Source organism: Chelonia mydas, chromosome 10 (genome assembly GCF_015237465.2).
Source record: "Chelonia mydas isolate rCheMyd1 chromosome 10, rCheMyd1.pri.v2, whole genome shotgun sequence".
Classification (NCBI taxonomy): Eukaryota; Metazoa; Chordata; order Testudines; family Cheloniidae; genus Chelonia; species Chelonia mydas.
The window spans coordinates 32,519,468-32,539,043 of record NC_051250.2 but is presented as its reverse complement, the minus strand read 5'-3'; the positions used below and the strand labels follow the sequence as shown (position 1 = coordinate 32,539,043).

At 47.3% G+C, this 19,576-nt stretch overlaps 1 protein-coding gene across 7 annotated transcripts in view; it reads left to right on the top strand.

The window, feature by feature from the left end:
* The window catches only part of LOC102942191 (zinc finger protein 501), a 31,862-nt gene that overhangs the window by 9,691 nt on the left and 2,595 nt on the right, over nucleotides 1-19,576 (top strand). The window contains exons 1-3 of one of the 7 annotated variants that reach the window (XM_043524644.1): nucleotides 14,569-14,787; nucleotides 17,184-17,297; nucleotides 17,966-18,118. The exons of 1 other annotated variant lie outside the window; for it this stretch is intronic. Coding sequence is in view for 4 of the 6 variants with exons in the window: in XM_043524645.1 (XP_043380580.1) it covers nucleotides 6,598-7,706 (1,109 nt within the window). In the remaining 2 variants the exon portion in view is untranslated. Of the gene's footprint in view, nucleotides 1-6,597; nucleotides 8,789-14,567; nucleotides 14,788-15,786; nucleotides 15,898-17,183; nucleotides 17,298-17,965; nucleotides 18,119-19,576 lie in introns of those variants that run through there. 5 more of the 7 variants (XM_037910102.2, XM_043524642.1, XM_037910100.2 and 2 more) reach the window with 5 other exon arrangements.

The following is a 19,576-nucleotide window of genomic DNA, read 5'->3' as shown; positions in this document are numbered from 1 at the left end:
TTTTTGCTGTTTGGCTTCGCTCACATTCTTTACACGATTAGGCACAGACATTCTACCGCCAGTATCACCTATTAGACTGGTATCTACACTACCCTTCCTCCTTATGTCCATTCCTCTACTCACGGCTGTATCCGTTCTTACTTCGTTTTCTTCCCTCTCAATGCTAAAATCCGGCTTGGAGATTACCTGGACATCTCCCAGCCATCTCCCCCAAATTCCTAGTTTAAAGCTCTCTTGATCAGTTGTGCCAGCCTCCATCCTCGAAGTCCATTTCCCTCCCTACTCAGGTGAAGTCCATCCCGAGAAAACAATCCTCTGTCCATGAATGCCTCCCAGTGGCCATACATCCCAAAGCCCTCCTTATAGCACCACTGCCTGAGCCATCTGCTGATCATCATAATCTTGTCACATCTTTTGTTGCCATTCTCTGAGAACAGGCAGAATCCCACTGAAGATCACCTGAGCCTCGATTTCCTAAGCGTTTTCCCCAGCCTGGCAAAGTCTTCCTTGATATATTACAGCTAGATTCTCGCTGGATCATTTGTTCCCACATGAAGGACAATCTGTGGATTCTTTTCCACTCCCGTTAGGATCCTCTTCAGCCTCAGGTCCACATCCCATATCTTAGCACCCGGCAGATAGCACACCCTTCTGTTCTCTGGATCAGCTTTACAGGCCTGTCTATTTTTCTCAGTAAGGAGTCTCCAATCATGTAGACCTGCCTTTTCCTGGTCATGGTGCGATTCTCCGGTCTATCCCCTGTTCCCTCTGGCTGCAAGTCCTCTCGATTCCTATTCTCCCTTGCAATCCTCTGCAACCCATCCTGTATCCTCCCGGGGCTCATATTTGGTGTTGTTATCTCCATTGACTCTTCCCCTCTTCCTATAGAACTAGCTGCTCTTCTCTTCTTCTTTGTCCTCCCACCTTCAGTGACCACCTGCTGTGCCCCTTCTTCATTTTTCAACTCTGCAAACCTGTTCCTGAGCTCTATTTCTCCTTCACTAGCCCGTCTTTTCCTCTGCATGGTTCTCTTAGTCACGTGCTTCCACTGTCCACTTTCCTCACCCAGCAGTCTCCCCTCAGAGTTCTTTGATCCTACTTCCATCTGCAAGTCTGAGCTTTTCCCTTCAGCCTGCTCATGTCTTTGCTCCATCATCCACTTGAAACCCCTTCTAAACTCAACCAGAGTTTCCACCTGCATCTCCAATCCTCGGATCTTTTCTTCCATCAGCTCTATCAGGCAGTACTTCATGCAGACAAAACTCTTACCAGGTACCCCCTTCAGGATCATGTACATGCCGCAGCTTCCACATCCAGTCATCTTCATTGTGTCTTCCACTGCTTTGGTCACTACCACTGCTGCCTCTGTATCTGTCATAGCCTTCTCACCTAAGTCCTGTTAGTCCGGGAAACACAAACCAAACCAAAACAAACCCCCAACAAGCACCACAATACTGCCAGAACACCACACACTCCCTTCACTAACCTGTCTGTTCCTCTGTCTGGTTCTCCTAGTCTTCCCCTCAAACTCCCACTCAAACTCCCCTGCAGACCCCTGCCTCTGGTACCTGAGGGCCTAAGTCTAATTCTTGTTGAACAGGGTGGATAAACATGGCCTCACAGTTCTTTCAGGGCTTTAGTACATTCACTCAGTAGATCTACTAACCAAATCTCACAAGCTAACTCCCCTACTCAGCGCACTGTCTTACAGGGCCTCTGCCCTTTAGCTAGTAGTTTGCTCTCAGAGCTAGGTAGTAATAACATCATCCTCTGTTGATACACCATCAGCGCCACATTTCTATTATAATATAGCTCCTGTGAGTTTTGCAAAGCCTGAAAATTCTGCCGGACAAAGGCGGCCCTATCGAGTCCATCCATTCCTGCAGATTTGGGACATACTGCACAGCATTCTCAGCTTTGGTCCCAACAAGCTTCCTACACAAGGTCCAGAATTCCACAGGGCTCCCTTCCATGCACCATCTTAAAAGGAGAGAACCCCATGGAAGACTGAGGCACTTCCCTGATGGCAAACAGTAGATACAGCTGGAGTTTGTTCTAGTTGTGGGATTTGGCTCTTATGAACTTGAGCAGCATTTCTTGGAGGATTCGATTAAAACACTCCACCAACTCATATGTTTGGGGGTGGTAGGCCAATGTTCTTATGGACTTTATTTCAAGTAGAAAGCAAACTTCTCATGATAACCTTGACATGAAGGTGCTGCCTTGATTGGTTAATATCACCCTGGGAATACCTACCCAAGAGATGATTTTAGCAACTCATTGGTGACTAATTAGGCTGACATTGATTGCAAAAGAATGGCTTTGGGGTACCAGATGGTGTAATCTACAATGACTAAAATATAGCAGCACCCACTAATCCTCAGGTCAGGGGGGTTCAGCTAAATCTACCCCAATGCGCTCAAATGGAGCATCTACCAAGGGGAAAGAGGAACCAAGGGGGTCCTTTGGGTGGATTTGGAACTCATTAGCTGGCATTTGGAACAGGAGTTGCAATAGTTCTTGATCTTTTGGTATTCCCCAGGCCAGAAGAAATAAGAAATAAGCCCATATCCATTCCTGGTTTTTTTCCATCCCCTAAGTGGCCAGACCATGGTATTTCATGGCCCAGCCTGCGTACTTTGTTCCTAAAGGACCTGGAGACCAAATGTATCCCCATTTGGGGCTGTTTGGCCACCTGAATCAGGAAATATCCCTCTATCTCGAAGTGAGAATATTTTGCATCCCGTATCGCATCCACAGGGCTCTGTTCCCCCGTGGCTAATGGTCCGTACAGCTGGTTAACACCCTATGATTTTTCTGCTCTTACACAAAGTCACTGGAACAGGCTAGAGACTGATCATCCAGCAGTGGGAGGTGCTGGAAGAAGCAACACTTGTGTGGACTTCTTAGGGCTGTTCAAACTGCACTGGGTGATCGTGTCCTTGCACGATTATTTCACTGGTTCTGGCTTGGGGGACTGTAGGGCCCCTAGGACCTTGGATTTCTGCAGTTGTTGATGCCAAGGAATTTGACCCTGCAGAGGTATTTCCAGGCAGGTCAGAGTCGTATTAGTTGGCAGCAGATTTTTTTGGCCCATCTCCCTGGGCCCTAACATGTCACTAGAGCTTGTTCCAGGCAAGGTGACGCTCTTCACTTGTTTTCTGGGTCAGATTCCTAGGGCCTCAGAGCTCAGGGTCAGCAAAGGGAAGATCTTTCCCAGCAGTACATCCACCCTGTCCCTCTTCCCCAGGCAAGTTAGCATCTGGGCATGACTGGTTTGCCTCTTGTAGCAGGCCAGTTACCAGGCCCCAGTAGCAGCCCAGCACCACGAGGTATGACCGTTCTTTTGCCATGGTCACCAACAACTCTGTAGACCTCCTATTTACAGACAGCTTAAGCCAGGTAATGGGGGAGGGTGGGAAATCTCTATGGGTACACCCTATAAAAAACATTCCCTCAATCAGTGGGAAATTTGGGCCCAGTAGCTGCTCACGTATGAATGTCTGGAGTCAGCCAGTCCCTGGAAACTCCACCCCTTTGACTATATCGGGGACAACAAGAGCACTGGGATTCCCAAGGAGTGCTGAGGGCTTGGGGAAGCAGGCTATGGCATAGTCACAGTCCACATTGATGCAAGAGTGGTGGCTATGGCCTTCCTGCTCACAGGTGAAGCTCATCCGGCCCCTTCCTGCCCCTAGGATTGTACTAGCCTAGGGGTGGGCAAACTATGGCCTGAGGGCTGCACCCAGCCCTCCAGACATTTTAATCCAGCCGTCAAGATCCCGCTGGGGAGCAGGGTCCAGGGCTTGTCCTGCTCCAGTGCTCCAGCCAGGGAGTGGGGTCTGGGGCTTGCCCCGCTCTGGTGCTTCAGCCGGGGAGCAGGATCAGGGGCTTGCCCCACTCCGTGCAGCTCCTGGAAGAAGCAGCATGTCCCCCCTCCAGCTCCTATGCATAGGGGCAGCCAGGGGGCTCCACACGCTGCCCCCACCCCTAGTGCTACCCCTGCAGCTCCCATTGGCCAGGAACCATAGCCAATGGGAGCTGCAGGGGCAGCACCTGAGGAGGGGGCAGTGCGCATCGCTGCCTGGCCACGCCTCCCCATAGGAGCAGGAGAGGGGACATGTCGCTGCTTCTGGGAGCTGTTTGAGGTAAGCACTGCCCAGAACCTGCACTCCTGACGCCCCACGCCCCAACCCCCTGCCCCAGCCCTGATCCCCCTCCCTCCCTCCCTCTGAACCCCTCGGTTCCACCCTCCTGCACCCCCAACCCCTCATCTCCAGCCCCACCCCGGAGTCTGCACCCCCAGCCAGAGCCCTCACCCCCTCCCGCACCCCAACCCCCAATTTCATGAGCATTCATGGCCCGCCATACAATTTCCATACCCAGATGTGGCCCTTGGGCCAAAAAGTTTGCCCACCCCTGTACTAGCCTCTGCTAGTAAGATTTCTGCATCTCCCATGAGCCTCCCTTCCAATCTGTTCACAGCAAGACAAAACCAAAAAGTCATTGTTTTTGTGCCAGGGCAAGTCTGAGTCCAGGCTCAGTCAGGGATGTGTTTCTGCTTCCTTGGGGACTGGAGCCTCTCTATGCATTCCCTCCAGTCCTACTGCTACACAGTTTCTTCAAGAAGCTGAGGAAGGCACATGCCAGGCTGATACCTATAATCCCAGCATGCTTGAGACACCACTGGTTGTCAGACCTCCAGATTCTCTCGATACAGCCTCCAATGGCACTACCATTGTTCAGGCCTTACTATCACTGAACCATGACCAAAGTTCTCCACCCCAACCCTCACGGTCTCCACCTCACAGCAAGGGAGTTGAGTGGCTGAACCCAGGGGAAAGAGCCTGCTCTCAAGGAGTTCAAAACATTCTTATCAGTAGCAGAAAGGTTTCCACCAGGACGACTAATGTTGCAAAGTGGAAGAGATTTTCCATCTGGCCACTAGATACTCTCTCTCCCCATCTAAAATGCAGGAATATCCACTGCAATTGAAGGAGTTGGGCGTCTTCATGAGCTCAATAAAAGTTCATTTATCATCCAACTCAGCAATCCACTCTCCCATTTAAGAACATTTGGTTTTCTCACATTCCATGGTTGGGAGATTTCTGAAGGAACTAATGAGGATTTATCCTCCCATTCATGAACCCATCCCTCCCTTGGATCTTGTCATGGTATTTTTCCACTGGTCTCCCCCTCTTTTTCTCTTATGTCTAAAAAGACAGCCTTCTTGGTAGTGATCATGTCAGAGTGGAAGAGCTACAGTATCTGATGGTGGGGTCTCCATACATGGTGTTTTATAAAGATAAAGTTTCTTTAAGACTTTACCTCCAAATTCCTAAGTAAAGTGGTATCTGACTTTCACCTTCTGATATTCTTTCCAAAGCCTCATAGCCATAAAGATGAAGAGAGACTCCACACATTAGATGTGCTATGAGCTCTCTCTTTCTATATTGACAGTACCAAACAAATTAGATCCTCACTGAGACTGATGTGCAGAAAGGATGGGAGATCAGCGTCTGCTGCACAGAGAATTTCAAACTGGATAGCTTTCTGCATCAGGACTTAGACTCAGACTTTAAGACCAGAAGGGCCATCATGATCATCTAGTCTGACCTCCTGCACATCACAGGCTGCAGAACCTCATGCCCCACTCTTGTAATAGCCCATAACCTCTGGCTGAGTTACTGAAGTCCTCAAGTTACAGAGACTCTGCCATTTACTTTAGTTCAAACCAACAAGTGACCCAGGCCTCACACTGCAAGCAAAGGCAAAAAATCCTCAGGTCTCTGCCAATCTGACCTGGGGGGAGAAATTCCTTTTCAACCCCAAATATGGTGATTAGTTAAACCCTGAGCATGTGGGCAAGACCCACCAGCCAGATATTTGGTAAAGAATTCACTGTAGTAACTCAGAACCCTCCCCATCTAGTGTCCCATCTCCACTGGTTTGAAATATTTACTAATTGCAGTTGCAGATTGGCCATATGCCATTGTAGGCAACCTCCTCATACCATCCCCTGCATAAATGTATCAAGCTCAGTCTTGAAACAAATTAGGGTTTTTTTGGTCCCCACTACTTTCTTTGGAAGGCTGTTCCAGAACTTCATTCCTCCTAGGGTTAGATACATTTGTCTAATATCAAGCCTAAACTTGTTGATGGCCAAAAACATCCGCTCAATGTGTAGCAGAAGTCAAAAAAGAGAATAGAATGTTAGGAACCATTAGAGAGACATGGTGGGTAAGGTGATATCTTTCACTGGATTTCAAGGGACAGAATCAACTTGATTATTTTTATTGACTAATATAAATAAATCAGTCTCTGTAAGGGCTCCCTTTAAATAGTCTGCTGTGATTTTTTAAAATGTCCTCTAAAATTTGTTGCTGGCATGTTTTTGCTCTATTGTTTGTTTAGAAGGCTATTTTCGCTGGGTCTGAGAGCAGCAACAGCAGCAATTAGGGGTCACCTGTAATGATGGTAGGTATCTCATGTTCATACGGAAATACGATTTTCAAGTTGTATCCCTTTCAGTGCCCCTTCCTAAGATGTCCTTTCTCTCCAATGACTCATCTCTGGATTCTCATTTCAATGCACCAGGTGATAGGATTATGAGTGAAAATGAGGAGTATGCCCACCAGGAAGGTCCTGAGTTCATGGAACCATGTGACACATTATCTGGAATATCTCAAAAGAATATTTCCCAGAGTCCTGACCAGAGCAAAGCCTGTGAGGGTCAGCACAAATCAGAAAGGCATCAGACAACTGCTCCAGAGAAGAGGCAAGGTAAACCAACTGCTTGTGAAAGAGGTTTCAGGAAACTGCCAGACATTGACCAGCTGGGAAACCGCACTATGGGGAGATCAACAGTATGTGGTGACTGTGGGAAAAGCTTCAGGGTGAGCTCAAACTTCAGACAGCATCAGAGAATCCACACTGGAGAGAAACCCTTTGGATGTGCCGAGTGTGGGGAAAGCTTCCGGCAGCGGTCACACCTTATTCAGCATCAGACAAAGCACACGGGGGAGAGACCTTATGAATGTACCGAGTGTGGGAAAAGTTTCACTGTGAGCTCAAACCTTATTCGGCATCAGATAATCCACACTGGAGAGAAACCCTATAAATGTGCCGAATGCAGGAAGAGCTTTAGTGGGAACTCACAGCTTATCCAGCACCAGAGAATCCACACGGGTGAGAAACCCTATGAATGCGGTGACTGTGGGAAGAGCTTCAGTGTGAGCTCAGCCCTTACTCGTCATCAGCGAACCCACACTGGAGAGAAACCTTATGAATGCACCATGTGTGGGAAAAGCTTCAGTCAGAGCTCAGACCTTATGAAACATCAGAGAATTCACACAGGAGAGAGGCCCTACGAATGCACTGACTGTGGAAAGAGCTTCTGTGTGAGCTCTCATCTTATTCAGCATCAGAGAATCCACACAGGAGAGCGACCCTATGAGTGTGCCAATTGTGGGAAAAGCTTCAGTCAGAGCTCAGACCTTATGAAACATCAGAGGATCCATACAGGAGAGAGACCGTATGAATGTGCTGAGTGTGGAAAGAGCTTTAGTTGGAGCTCAGCACTTATCAAACATAGCAGAATCCACACAGGGGAGAGACCCTATGAATGCGAAGGGTGTGGGAAAAGCTTCAGTCAGAGCTCGCACCTTGTTCAGCATCAGAGAATCCACATGGGAGGGAATCCCTGAGAATGGGCTAAGGGTGGGGAAGGCTTCATGTCAGATATCCTTCCCAATGGATAGAAGCCAAATGTGTTTCTTTGGGCCTGTAGGGCTCTGACTTGTTCATAGAGAATGAAAAGTGGATTGTTGAGGATGGAGTGTAGGTGGTTGAGTTAGACAAAGAGGAATGGTTAGTGCAGGGAGATGAGTCGTGTAGAGGAATGTGTGGTGGGAGCCAGAGGAGGAACCAGGAGATGCTGGAGGGGATGGATCATTTGGGAGGGAGGGAGACCTGTTAGTGTAATTAGGCAGAAGTTACTTTCATGGGGTATTAATAAATACATTTAGGTGAAAAGGTAAACTTGCCCATTTCTCTGTGCACGGGGTGGGCTTCAGACAAGTTATAGAGGGAATTTCACAGTCAAGTGGAGGCTTTATAGGGACTGCATGGCTTATTGCTGTGGGATGGACTCCTGTAGGGAGGGTCTTCTGCAGGTCAGAGTGGGGTGCAAAGATTCTTTCCCAGCTCTGCCACTTACTTGTTTTACAACCTCAGGTAACTCACTCCACTTCTCTGTGCCTTTGTTTCCCCATTTGTAAATCTGGGATAAGAATCACCCACCTCACATACTATTTAAACTAGACTCACAGAGTCATAAGAATTGGGGCCACATTAAATTCTGCACAGAGAGGAATAGAATGGTCCCTGCCCAGAAGAACTAGATTCTTTTCCTAGGATTCTCTTCTCTTTGTTTATAGGTGTTGGGGGGTTTTGAGACCTTTTTCATTTATTATTTTAAAAACTTAGTTTGACCTCAGTCTTGTTACTTAGGTTTTCATATTTGGTGTACGGCAAAGCTACGCTAAGTTGATTAGACTCAAGCATAGGGAGTGACTGTAGAATGTACCACACATTTAAAGTTACACATCAAACCTCTTTTATATACAATTACACATTACATTTACTATATGTTGCATTACATGTTTTGAGATTGGCTTGGCTACTTTGTAGGAACCAATCCCTGTACAGCAGGGGTGGGCAAACTTTTTGGCCCGAGGGCCACATCTGGGTATAGAAATTGTATGGCGGGCCATGAATGCTCATGAAATTGGGGTTGGGATTTGGGAGGGGGTGAGGGCTCTAGCTGGGGGTGCGGGCTCCAGGTTGGGGCCAGAAATGAAGAGTTCAAGGTGAGGGAAGGGGCTCTGGGCTGGGGCAGAGGGGTTTGGAGGGTGGGAGGGGGATCAGGGCTGGGGCAGGGGGTGGTGCACGAGGGCTCTGGCTGGAGTGCAGGCTCTGGGGTGGGGATCAGGATGAGGGGTTTGGGATGCAGGAGGGTGCTCCAGGCTCAGATCAAGGGTTTTGGAGGGTGGTATGGGAATCAGGGCTGGGACAGGGGGTTGGGGTCTGGGGAGGTGGCTCAGAGATGCAGGCTCGGGGTGGCGCTTACCTCAAGCAGCTCCGTGAAGCAGCAGCATGTCCCTCTCCGGCTCCTATGCTGAAGCGCGGCCAGGAGGTTCTGCTGCGCACTGCCCTGTCCGCAGGCGCTGCCCCTGCAGCTTCCATTGGCCATGATTTCTGGCCAATGGGAGCTGTGGGAGCGGCGCTAGGGATGGGGGCAGCGTGCAGAGCAGAGCCCCCTGGCTGCACCTACGCATAGGAGCTGGAGGGATGACATGCCGTGGGCCCTGACCCTGCTCCCCGGCTGGAGCGCTAGAGCGGGGCAAGCCCCCGACCTTGCTCCACAGTGGGAGCTCGAGGGCTGGATTAAAATGGCTGGTGGGACAGATGCGGCCCATGGGCCGTAGTTTGCCCACCCCTGCTGAGCAGCATGCTTTGTCCATGCACTGTCTGTGTATGACTTACTCTTTACCTCATCTTATGTTTCAGGTTTATTTTATTCATTGTTATTTTGTCCATTGTAAATAGTTCCTTGAGTGTTCCTCCTTATTTCAGTTAGTATAGACATTTTGTTTCCAGCTTGCTAATCCACTTACCTCCTTAATCCTGTCTCCCAAGAAATGAGGCCTCACCCATGTCCAGTTACTCATGTCAAGCCAGGTGTACATTCCTCTGCTTTTGTTTGTGTTTTATGTATATTTTATTTTTTTGTATTTTGGGGAGGGGGGGTTGTGCTTTCAAAAAAAAGTTTATTAATTAGCAATATATTTTAAGGTTATAGTAGTTGTAATTATTTGAATTATTATTAATATTAGTCTTAAAATGTGAACCAGGGAGTGCAAGCTCACTTTTTATATATAGCCTACCAGGGTGTAATTTTATATTATAAATTACTTGTTTTTCTTTCAAAGTATATTTTTGTAATGTTAACTTTTTGCTTTTATTTTAATTACACTTTAAAAAACTGGTAGGGGACATAATGTTTTTATTTATTACTACAGGAAATTTAGCTGTGAAGTAGCACATAAGTTAATGAATATAACATTTTGGGGGGGTTATATTGGAAGTGGTTTTCTTTAGCTATTACACAGGACTTTCCATTTTTAGTATAGATAGGTTTATTTTACTAATGTTTTAACATCTTTAACTGTACTGTGCATTTTGGAGGTAGATTCCTTTTTTAAAGTGAACCCACATGCTAGCAGTTTTGTGTGTGTGACATTACACTTGCATGTGTAAGTGTTTTTAGGGTCAAACAGCAGTACAGTTTGGGGTGGGGGTTAGACTTTGCATTGTTTGAGGAGGGAAAACAAACTTTTTTTTTACACTGTATGGATTGCAGTGCTTTTACATTTAATTTTATGATATTGGACTCTTGTTTGTTTTTTTATTTTGCACTAACTGATGTTACTTTTTTGTACAAAATTTTTAATTTTTTTGTGGTGATAAAAGAGGGCAAGTTTTTTGTTTTTTTGTTTTGCTTTATATTACTTAAGGCTGCTTTTACTTTGTGTAGCATCTATTTTTTAAATACTACAAGTGTTGTTATTAGAACATATTGACTTAATTTTATATTTTTAAAGTAATTATAACATTACTGAATGGTTCCCATGGGTGTTCCCCCTTATTTTAGCTAGTACAGACATTCTGTTTCCAGCCTACTAATTCATTACCTCCCTAATCCTGTCTCCCAAAAAATAAGGCCGCACTAATGTCCAATTACTCATGTTAAGCCAGGCCTACTGTAAGGTAGGTCTCAGCTTCCTTATTACTAAGATTTTTCTTGGAGCTTTGAGATTGGGACTAGACTTCTTTTCCTTTTTCTCTAGGCTGAGGTGAACTTTCTGAAAATGTGGGCTTTAGAGAGCATCAGAGTTTAATTCTAGCTTCATAAAACAGTCTTTATCCTTTATTAAAATTCCTAATAAAAACTTGTTTTAAAAACTCCTTTGTGTCCTCCAGTTTCCTGGAAATGTTTTCAGTATCTGAGATGTTTGTGACAAAGATTCCCAAGGTGACAAATTTCCCCCTTACTCACTTATCTCTCCACAATCAGGAATAAGGGGTATGTGTGCACTAAACAGCTTGCTCAGACCCTGGCTACTTGAAGGAAATTTGCACCAATGTAATGAATGTACACGGATGCTAACCCCTGATGCAGACAAGCTGCATGGCACAAAGTGAGGCTTTGATCGGGTTGTTCAGTTTGGTAACACTAATGTAGGGATACATGTATGACTTTCCTTAATGTAGATAGGGCATTAGAGCTAGAATGGCTACTTCCCGAGAGCCTGGACGTATGGACTCTTCCAGCTGGGGCACAGCTTGTCTCCTCCCTGGCAGCAGTATCTGCACCTGTCTCCCCTCTGTTGATTCCATTTCTCTTTAGGAATTTAATTAACTGGTTTTATTTAAACAGAACAGCCAGAGCTCCTTTCAGAGGTTCTGGCCAGACTCCCTCCCAGGCTTCTGGTATTAATCAGCTGACCACCTCCTGTCCCAATTTTCTGGAACTTTTTGGAATACTCAGTTCCCTGGTGTGTTTCCCTGGTACTCCACTGGCCCATCTTCTGTGTCAAAGTTGCATCTTAGAGGTTCTGGCTATATAGATGGGACCACTGAATTTCAACAGCTGGTCTCTGATTGCATATCAGTCTACTTGTCTTTGCGCAGGACAGCAAACAACTAACATCACTGGACAAAACATCTGACTCTTGTTTACAATCTAAAATTATTAGTTAAATCATCTTAGTCTGTTATTTTAGAATAGACTCATATATGTCATCTAAATAGGAGAGAAACAAAACCATTCTGACGAAGGAATTTCTCCAGGATCTCTTGAAGAGAAAGTGAGATTTCATTCCTGAACTAGATAAATGGGGTTGGAAGGACTGATGATGACAGAAAAATAATCCAAAGGAGCCTAGACAGAATGGACATTTGAGCAGGAAATCACCAAATGGGAATGAATTTCAGGGGAAATTTGAAATCTTAATGATGAATTGGAAGCACAGATAGTGAGTGGGAGGATGAAAACTAGAAAGCAGCAATGGGAGAAAGGGAGAGGATGGAGGGGGCAGCAATCTTGCTATATTTGTGTTATGATACAAGGATCATGTACACAAAGGCCTCATAGCATGAAACAAGGAAGGGAAACAAGGTACCCCTTTCTTCACCCTCATCAAGAGATGGGGAGGGGGCAGACAATAGCAATGGGAGAGCTGGGGGTTGGAGAGGGAACTCACCGCAGGAGGAATGGCTTTTCTTCTTCTTCCTGAAATCAGTGCATGAGGGGAGGAGTTCCTGGGGCAGTCAGAGGTGGAAATTGTGGGGTGAGCAGGGTCTCTCCAGATGCTTAGCAGAGGGCCTATCTTTAACTGCTTGCCTTAATGGCATAGGAGGAGGAATGTTGCCCTGAATAAAGCACCATAGTCCTTGACATCCCCAGCACAGATTATTTGCAGTGAGTGAGGAGAGGGATGGTCTGGAGGAGGTAAATGTAGCTTGAACCATGCGGAAAGCCAGTGCACAAGCTGGTACATTAATAAAATCACCTAGTGGTGAAGCAAGATGTGTGTGTGCTTCTCTGTGCTCATCTGACTCCAGCATGTTATCTTACCAGCAGAGTCCGTAAAATGGGGTTAAGGCCTGAAGCAGGGCTAGAGGAAACAATGTGATGGGTCTGACCTTCCTGGTATGAAATGTCTCCCCAAATAATCTTGTCTGCAGTGGTGTTGTAGCCATGTTGGTCCCAGAATATTAGCGAGACAAGGAGGGTGAGGTAGTATCTTTTATTGAACCAACTTCTGTTGGTGAGAGAGACAAGCTTTTGAGCCCACACAGCTCTTCTTCAGGATCTGAAGTTGGTCCAATAAAAGATAATACCTCACCTATCTTGGCTCCCCAGACAATAACAGTTTGGCAGCAGTAGCCTACGATAGTTAAGGTTGAAGCCTGATTTTTGAACCCTCTTTACCCAAGATTTCCAAAAAAATAACTGTATCCCCCTGAAAATTTCATGTGCAGTATCTCATCCCTGAGCAGAGTTTGCTGGGCAGTTTGGTAAAATTCAGAAAAGGAGTTTTAAATAGTGGAGGTTCTCACAAGGTCCCTGTTCACTCTATAACTCCCCTCTCAGTTGGTCTGGCTCAGCCTGACTCCAGACTAGATGCCTGGGAGAGAGGAGGTAGACCCCCCTCAAGGGTGTCAGTTGAAAGGGAAGAGAGGGGGGCAGAGAGAGCCAGAGGGGAAGGTAGCATCCAGCCCCCCTCACAGATTGACTATTTTTTCAATTTTCCCAATCCTAAATTGGAAAACTCTGTCAAGTTAGGTTCCCACAGGGCCTACTGCAGCATTGTGAAGGGAATGACTGCCCAAGGGACAGCTCGGCTGGCTACCTCAGCCGCCATAGCCTACAGCCTGATTCCTGAAAGTTACTTCAGCCAGGAGGAAAAGGAGAAAGCTTATATCTAAGAGCATTTTCCCAAGATTCAGACCATCTCTTGGAGCTGAAAAACTATTTCTGAGATCCAGACTGCTTTGCAGATCATCGGATCCCTCAGACAAGACAGACACAGGACCACAGTGCCTGCAACATCTATAAGTGCAGCATTGACAGGTACCTGGAGCTAGGAGGGGTCAGTACAATGGGAGTAAGGGCTGGAGCAGGGTTGGAGGATAGAATGTTTCAGAGTGACAGCCGTGTTTGTCTGTATTCGCAAAAAGAAAAGGAGGACTTGTGGCACCTTAGAGACTAACCAATTTATTTGAGCATAAGCTTTCGTGAGCTACAGCTCACTTCAAATGTATTCAGTCTGATGCTCCCATTGTCCTTCCTAATAAGAAATGTGTCACAACTACATTACAGTATCAAAATTATTCAAAGCTTTATGACACAGCTTCTTTTATATGCTTCTCTGGAACATTTTAGTTATCTGTACTAAAACATCCCTATCTAAAGCTTCTTTGCTCTTTTCTGAGTGCTGTATTCCTCGATTTGTAAATGTTGTGAATCCTGCAAATCTTGGTAATTGTATTTTTACCCTCTCACTGAAATAATGTTTCGTTTGGAATGTGTCATTGAATATATAAATACCTGCTTTTCCCCAGTCTTCAAAGTACCTTTTACTCTACAAACATAGATAGTCTCGTTTTTATATATTGGTAATAGAGACTATTGAAAGGGCTTTAATTTCTTTGCAAGAGAATCCCATTTTTATAGTTAACGTAATAGTTTAAATATGGATATTAGCCTATATATTTTTCCCTGCTCAGTGACCACCCAGTGGTTCTCCTTTGTATGCCCCTTAGCTGCTCTTATGGGCTGGCTTGTTAGTTACAAATAATGTAAGTGTCACAAAAGGAAGTTACGGGGTGTTTGTTCGATAATCGTTCCGATCCCCTTCTTCGTCACTGGGAGCAATGTCCCTCTCTGTGATTTGTTAACACTGTCACATGACACTCCCATGCTTAGCAGGGGAGAAACTGTGATTCCTTAGCAATGTCACATGATAAGGGCTAGCTACTGCTGCTGCCTGGTTTCTTCGCAGAGCCCCCAGCTGGTCCAGGCCGTCCGCTCTCCTCTCCTCGGCTGTGCGCCCGGGAGGAAGGCTTCAATTACTAGCCTAGCCAAGCTGGGGACTGTCTCAGGCTGTAACTAGCTCCCTAGGACTCTCCAAACGCCAACTCCTGAGCCGGAGACTCAAGGTAACTGAGAGATCTCGGGTAAAGTGCGTCAGTAAAAACACCGCCCCCCCCCCCCCCCCAGCTGCCCCATCTCCGCTCCCTATGTGTCTGCGAGTCCCAGACTGGCTGGCTTTACTGACATCCCCTTAGCGCCCACAGGCGCTGACCCAGTTATAGGACAGCAAGTACACCCGGAAATGGAGCAATAACCAAGTCCCCCAGCTGGAGAGGGAAGGGGTTAGAAGGAAAGAGAGGGGAAGGAAAAATAAGAAAAGGGGTGATAAACTCCAAGAGAAGTGCAGCCCAGAGCTGTCATTGTATCATCGAGAAGAATTAATCTAAAGGGAGGCAGAGTAAAAGGCAGTGCCCTATCTCTGTTTAGTAACTATGCTGATGAAAGATTATGCTGCCCTCCCAGACACGGTCAGGGAAACCACCCACAGTGTAGCCTGTTATTCTGCTCTCTCCCAGTGTTTTGTTCGGGCTCTGTTAAAGGGAGGTTACACAAATGTCTTGGTTCATTTAGTCCTGTGGAAGATGCAGGGTCTGCACAGTAGCAGAGGGACAAGCAAGTGGTATCTCTGCAGAAGAGCCTGAGGGGACTTCAGCTTCAAAATGGACTGAAACCCTTTATAAAATCTCCCCGGTTGCCCTGATCTGAACAACATCCATGTGTTACTCTGTCCATAGGCGCCGACTCCGTGGGTGCTCTGGGGCTCTGCAGCCAGCGGCAGCTCGCCACCCTCCCCCCCCGCCACAGCTTGCCTTCGCCTTTGCCTCCTTCTCCTCCTCCTCTGTGACCGCGCCAGGTGCCCGCTTTCTCTCCCCCCAGCACTTGCCGCAGCGAAACAGCTGGGGGGAGGCGGAAAGCAGCGCGCTCAGGGGAGGAGGCAGGGCCGGGGTGTGGATTTGGGGAGGGATCCAATAGGGGCAGGGAGGGGGTGGAGTTGGGGCAGGGACTTTGGGGGAAGGGGTTGGAATGGGGGTGGGGTGGGGGGCACGAGCACCCACTGGCGCCATGAGAAGTTGGCTCCTGTGACTCTGCCTGATTTTCCCCGGGGAGCCAGGGGAAGTGAAATGACTGCAGGGGAGCTGGCTCGGGGAACTGTTAATGGAGATATCAGGAAAAGGGTGAGGAAGCAATAAATTCAGGAAGGCAGGAGGGAGACATTAACCAGTGTTGCCAACTCTCATAATTGGTGTTTCTCTTAAAGCTCCAGCTTTGTGATTATGTGAGAATCTGTTGTCATTTAAAACATGACCTCTAAAGGCTCAAAAACCAGAAGGCAAATAAATTTGTTTTTAAAAATTACATGATATTTGAACACTTAGGTTAGCAATGCTTTAATTAAGAGGTAGAGGCAGCTTTTCAGGACAGGTGAGTGGGAGCGGGCAGTGCCAGCATAGAACAGGTGACCACTACACCGGGGTGGGCAAACTTTTGGCCTGAGAGCCACACTGGGGTTCCAAAACTGTATGGAGGGCTAGGTAGGGAAGGCTGTGCCTCTCCAAACAGCCAGGCCCCCACCCCCTGTCTTCCCCCTCCCACTTCCCACCCCCTGACTTCCCCCCTCACAACCCCTGACTCATCCAATGCTCCCTGTCCCCTGACTGCCCCAACCCCTATCCACACTCCTGCCCCCTGACAGGCCCCCCGGGCCTCCCATGCCAATCCAACCCCCCCGTTCCCTGTCCCCTGACCTCCACCCCATCCAACCGCACCCTGCTCCCTGTCCCCTGACTGCCCCCCGGGACCTCCTGCCCCTTATCCAACCCTCCTGCCCCCTTACCATGCCACTCAGAGCAGCAGGACTGGCGGTCTTGCGGCCCGGCCCAGCCCAGCCATGCCACTGCGCTGCCCAGCAGGAGCTCGCAGCCCAGAGCACTGGCGTCACGGCTAGCTGAGGCTGCAAGGGAGGGGCCGGGGGCTAATCTCCCTGGCTGGGAGCTCAAGGGCCAGGCAGGATGTGGCCTGTGGACCATAGTTTGCCCATCTCTGCACTACACACAGCAAATGTCTTGTGCCTGTGGGGAAAGACTGTCAGCTCCTATTTCTTCCCTTTGGGAAGGAGTGTCAGAGAGGCCACATCTCCTTCTTCCCAGGGCTTCCAGCGGGGAGAGAACTGACGTTAACCTGTCTGGTTACTCACACACATAGAATCGCTGTCCCCTCCACTCCCCAGGCTTGTTGTGTTTTCTGATGGGCTCTGGTCTCTGCCAGTAAGATCTTTGCAAGTCGCTTAGTATTGTTCTCCACCTAAATCCCCCAATTTATGAAGAGCCGACTCTCCTACTGGGGATACAACACACGTCCTAGCACACATCTGACTTTAGCACAGGTATTTCCCTTCCATGCAACTAAAATGTCGCTCAGTAAAGAGAGTCCTGATCTTGCCCATTTCTCCTCCCTTGATCAGGATTTCCAGTTATCAAACCGGAGATGATCTGCCACATGGAACAAAAGGGAGAGCTGTTTATCCCCTCTTTCCAGGGCTATGAGGAAACAGCGAGACTAAATTGCACCTGCACAGGTGAGACATAAGATAAACTAGGGAATAGTCAAAAAGAAAAGGAGTACTTGTGGCACCTCAGAGACTAACAAATTTATTTGAGCATAAGCTTTCGTGAGCTACAGCTCACTTCATCGGATGCATGTGAGCATAATGAAAATCTGGAATTCCCTCAGACCTGTTGTGAGTTCTCACCACTTTGTCTTGTCTAACTCAGACCACTGTTGTAACCAGTCTTTTTTGAGTCTTTAAACATGTCCCTCATGCGTGTGAGATCAGAATCTTTCACCAGTCCATTGGGGCTGCCCCTGCATATCCTTGTGTCATCCATCTGAGTTCATAAAGAGTCGAGTGGCCACAACTGTTCCTGACTTCCCCCTTACTGCCCTTGGCAGCAAGATGGAACTTGGTGGTGTCCGCCTTCTACTGTGCATCATTTTTTCTCTCTAACTCTTAATAATTGGTGAGTTTGGGTTAGTCAACCAGTCATCTTTTTGTTAAGTAAAAAAAGGTTTCTTTATTATCTCCTTGTGTCTTTGTCACTATCACCTTGAATAGGGAATTCAAAGCCTTTGGGCTTTAAGCCTTGTCCATCTTGTAGTGGACTTATTCCCCTGGCTGACAGCCACTGCTGTTGCTTATTTTGTTTGTGTGAGAACCATGTGCCTGATAGGTGTTTGATCTGCTAGCCCTTCTCATCAAGAGCCTGTCAGTCGAGAGATACTCATCTGAAGCTGTTACTCCTGGAACAGTCAAGGAGAGGAACATCTCATCCAGAAGAATGCACCTCTGACACTAAAAAAGGACCTGGGGCCTTGAAATCATATCCAGCCAGTGCTCCGGTGAGTGGAGACCCAACACCTAAGACCAGTGTCAGTACTGGTGTTGGGTAATCCCTGGATTCCTAATCCACACCTGGCACCATTGGGAGTGTCAAAGACCAACCCTGCCTCCTCCACACTATGGCAAGGCAGGTCAGCGCATCAGTCAGAAGACTCCCGGCACCTATCTGTCTCCCCATAAAAGGAAAAATCTGAGAGGCCTAAGAAGAATCATATCCCTTCTGCCTCCTCCAGGAGCCAAACATTAAGCCATCTCCTACCGCAGGGGCTAATGTGGCAGGAATGCCTGCATGCTCAGTACCAAGCAAAGTCAAATCAACCCTAGTGCCAGAGTCCAAAACCAGGCAGTTTTACTAGACACTGAAGCCCTTGGTACCAGAACAAGCACTGGTGGTTGAATCAATTGTGGTGCCAGCAGACAGTCTGTTGGCTTCAGTCACCATATCATTGGTAGCTTCTGTCATCATCAAGATCACTACTTACAGCATATTCCTTCTCCTCTCTTGACCATGCTTTTTCTCCCTCCTCTAGGTAGAAACCATCCCCAGTTTCTTCTCCCTGTGCAACTGGGTCAGATGATGGGTCACCTTCTCACCATATAGCTCCTTATCCTAGGGCCCCATCTCACCCTTCACATTCTGCTTGGCCCTCACCTTGGCCTACTCAACCCTATCAGCCTTTTCCTTTTAATATTCCCTCTGGCAACACTTTAGAGATTGAAGCCCTCCCTCCAAAGCTTGCCCCTCTCACTCATCTATGCAGTGGTGAAGATCTAGCTCTGCTGCTGCTGCTTTTGACTTCTCATACTGAGATGTCCCTACCTAGACCTTCTTCAATAGCTAGGGAAGAGGTGGAAGAATACTTGATGAGCAGTTTCTAGATCCAGCCTCTCCAATGGACCTCTCATCTTCCTCTCCTGAGGCAGCAGTATCTTCAGCACGATTACTGGCCTCAGATGACTTTAAAGCCTTTCAGGATCTGCTGTTCAGAATCACTGAGACACTGGAGTTTGAGACTTCAGTGGTTCAACAGACAGGCCCACAGATTATTTGATACCCTCTGTCTAGAAATGCCCATTAACAAAGGCATATTGAAACCAGACAAAGCCCTCTGGCAAACCCCAACTAGACAACCCAAACTGCTGAATATGCAGAGCAGGCTGGATTGAGTTAAATCATAGAAGATTAGGGTTGGAAGAGACCTCAGGAGGTCATCCAGTCCAACCCCTTGCTCACAGCAGGACCAACCCGAACTAAATCATCCCAGCCAGGGCTTTTCAAAGTCATTTAAATCTCTGATTTAAATCATGGTTTAAATTAGCAAGCAGGAAACCTTGATTTAAATAGTAATTTTAATCTTGTTTTGCATTTGTACTTTTTAGTTACTTTCCTAAAGAAATGTTAAATCTCATGGTTGGTATAACTATTAAAAATATAGTGCTTTTCAACCAAATATAGC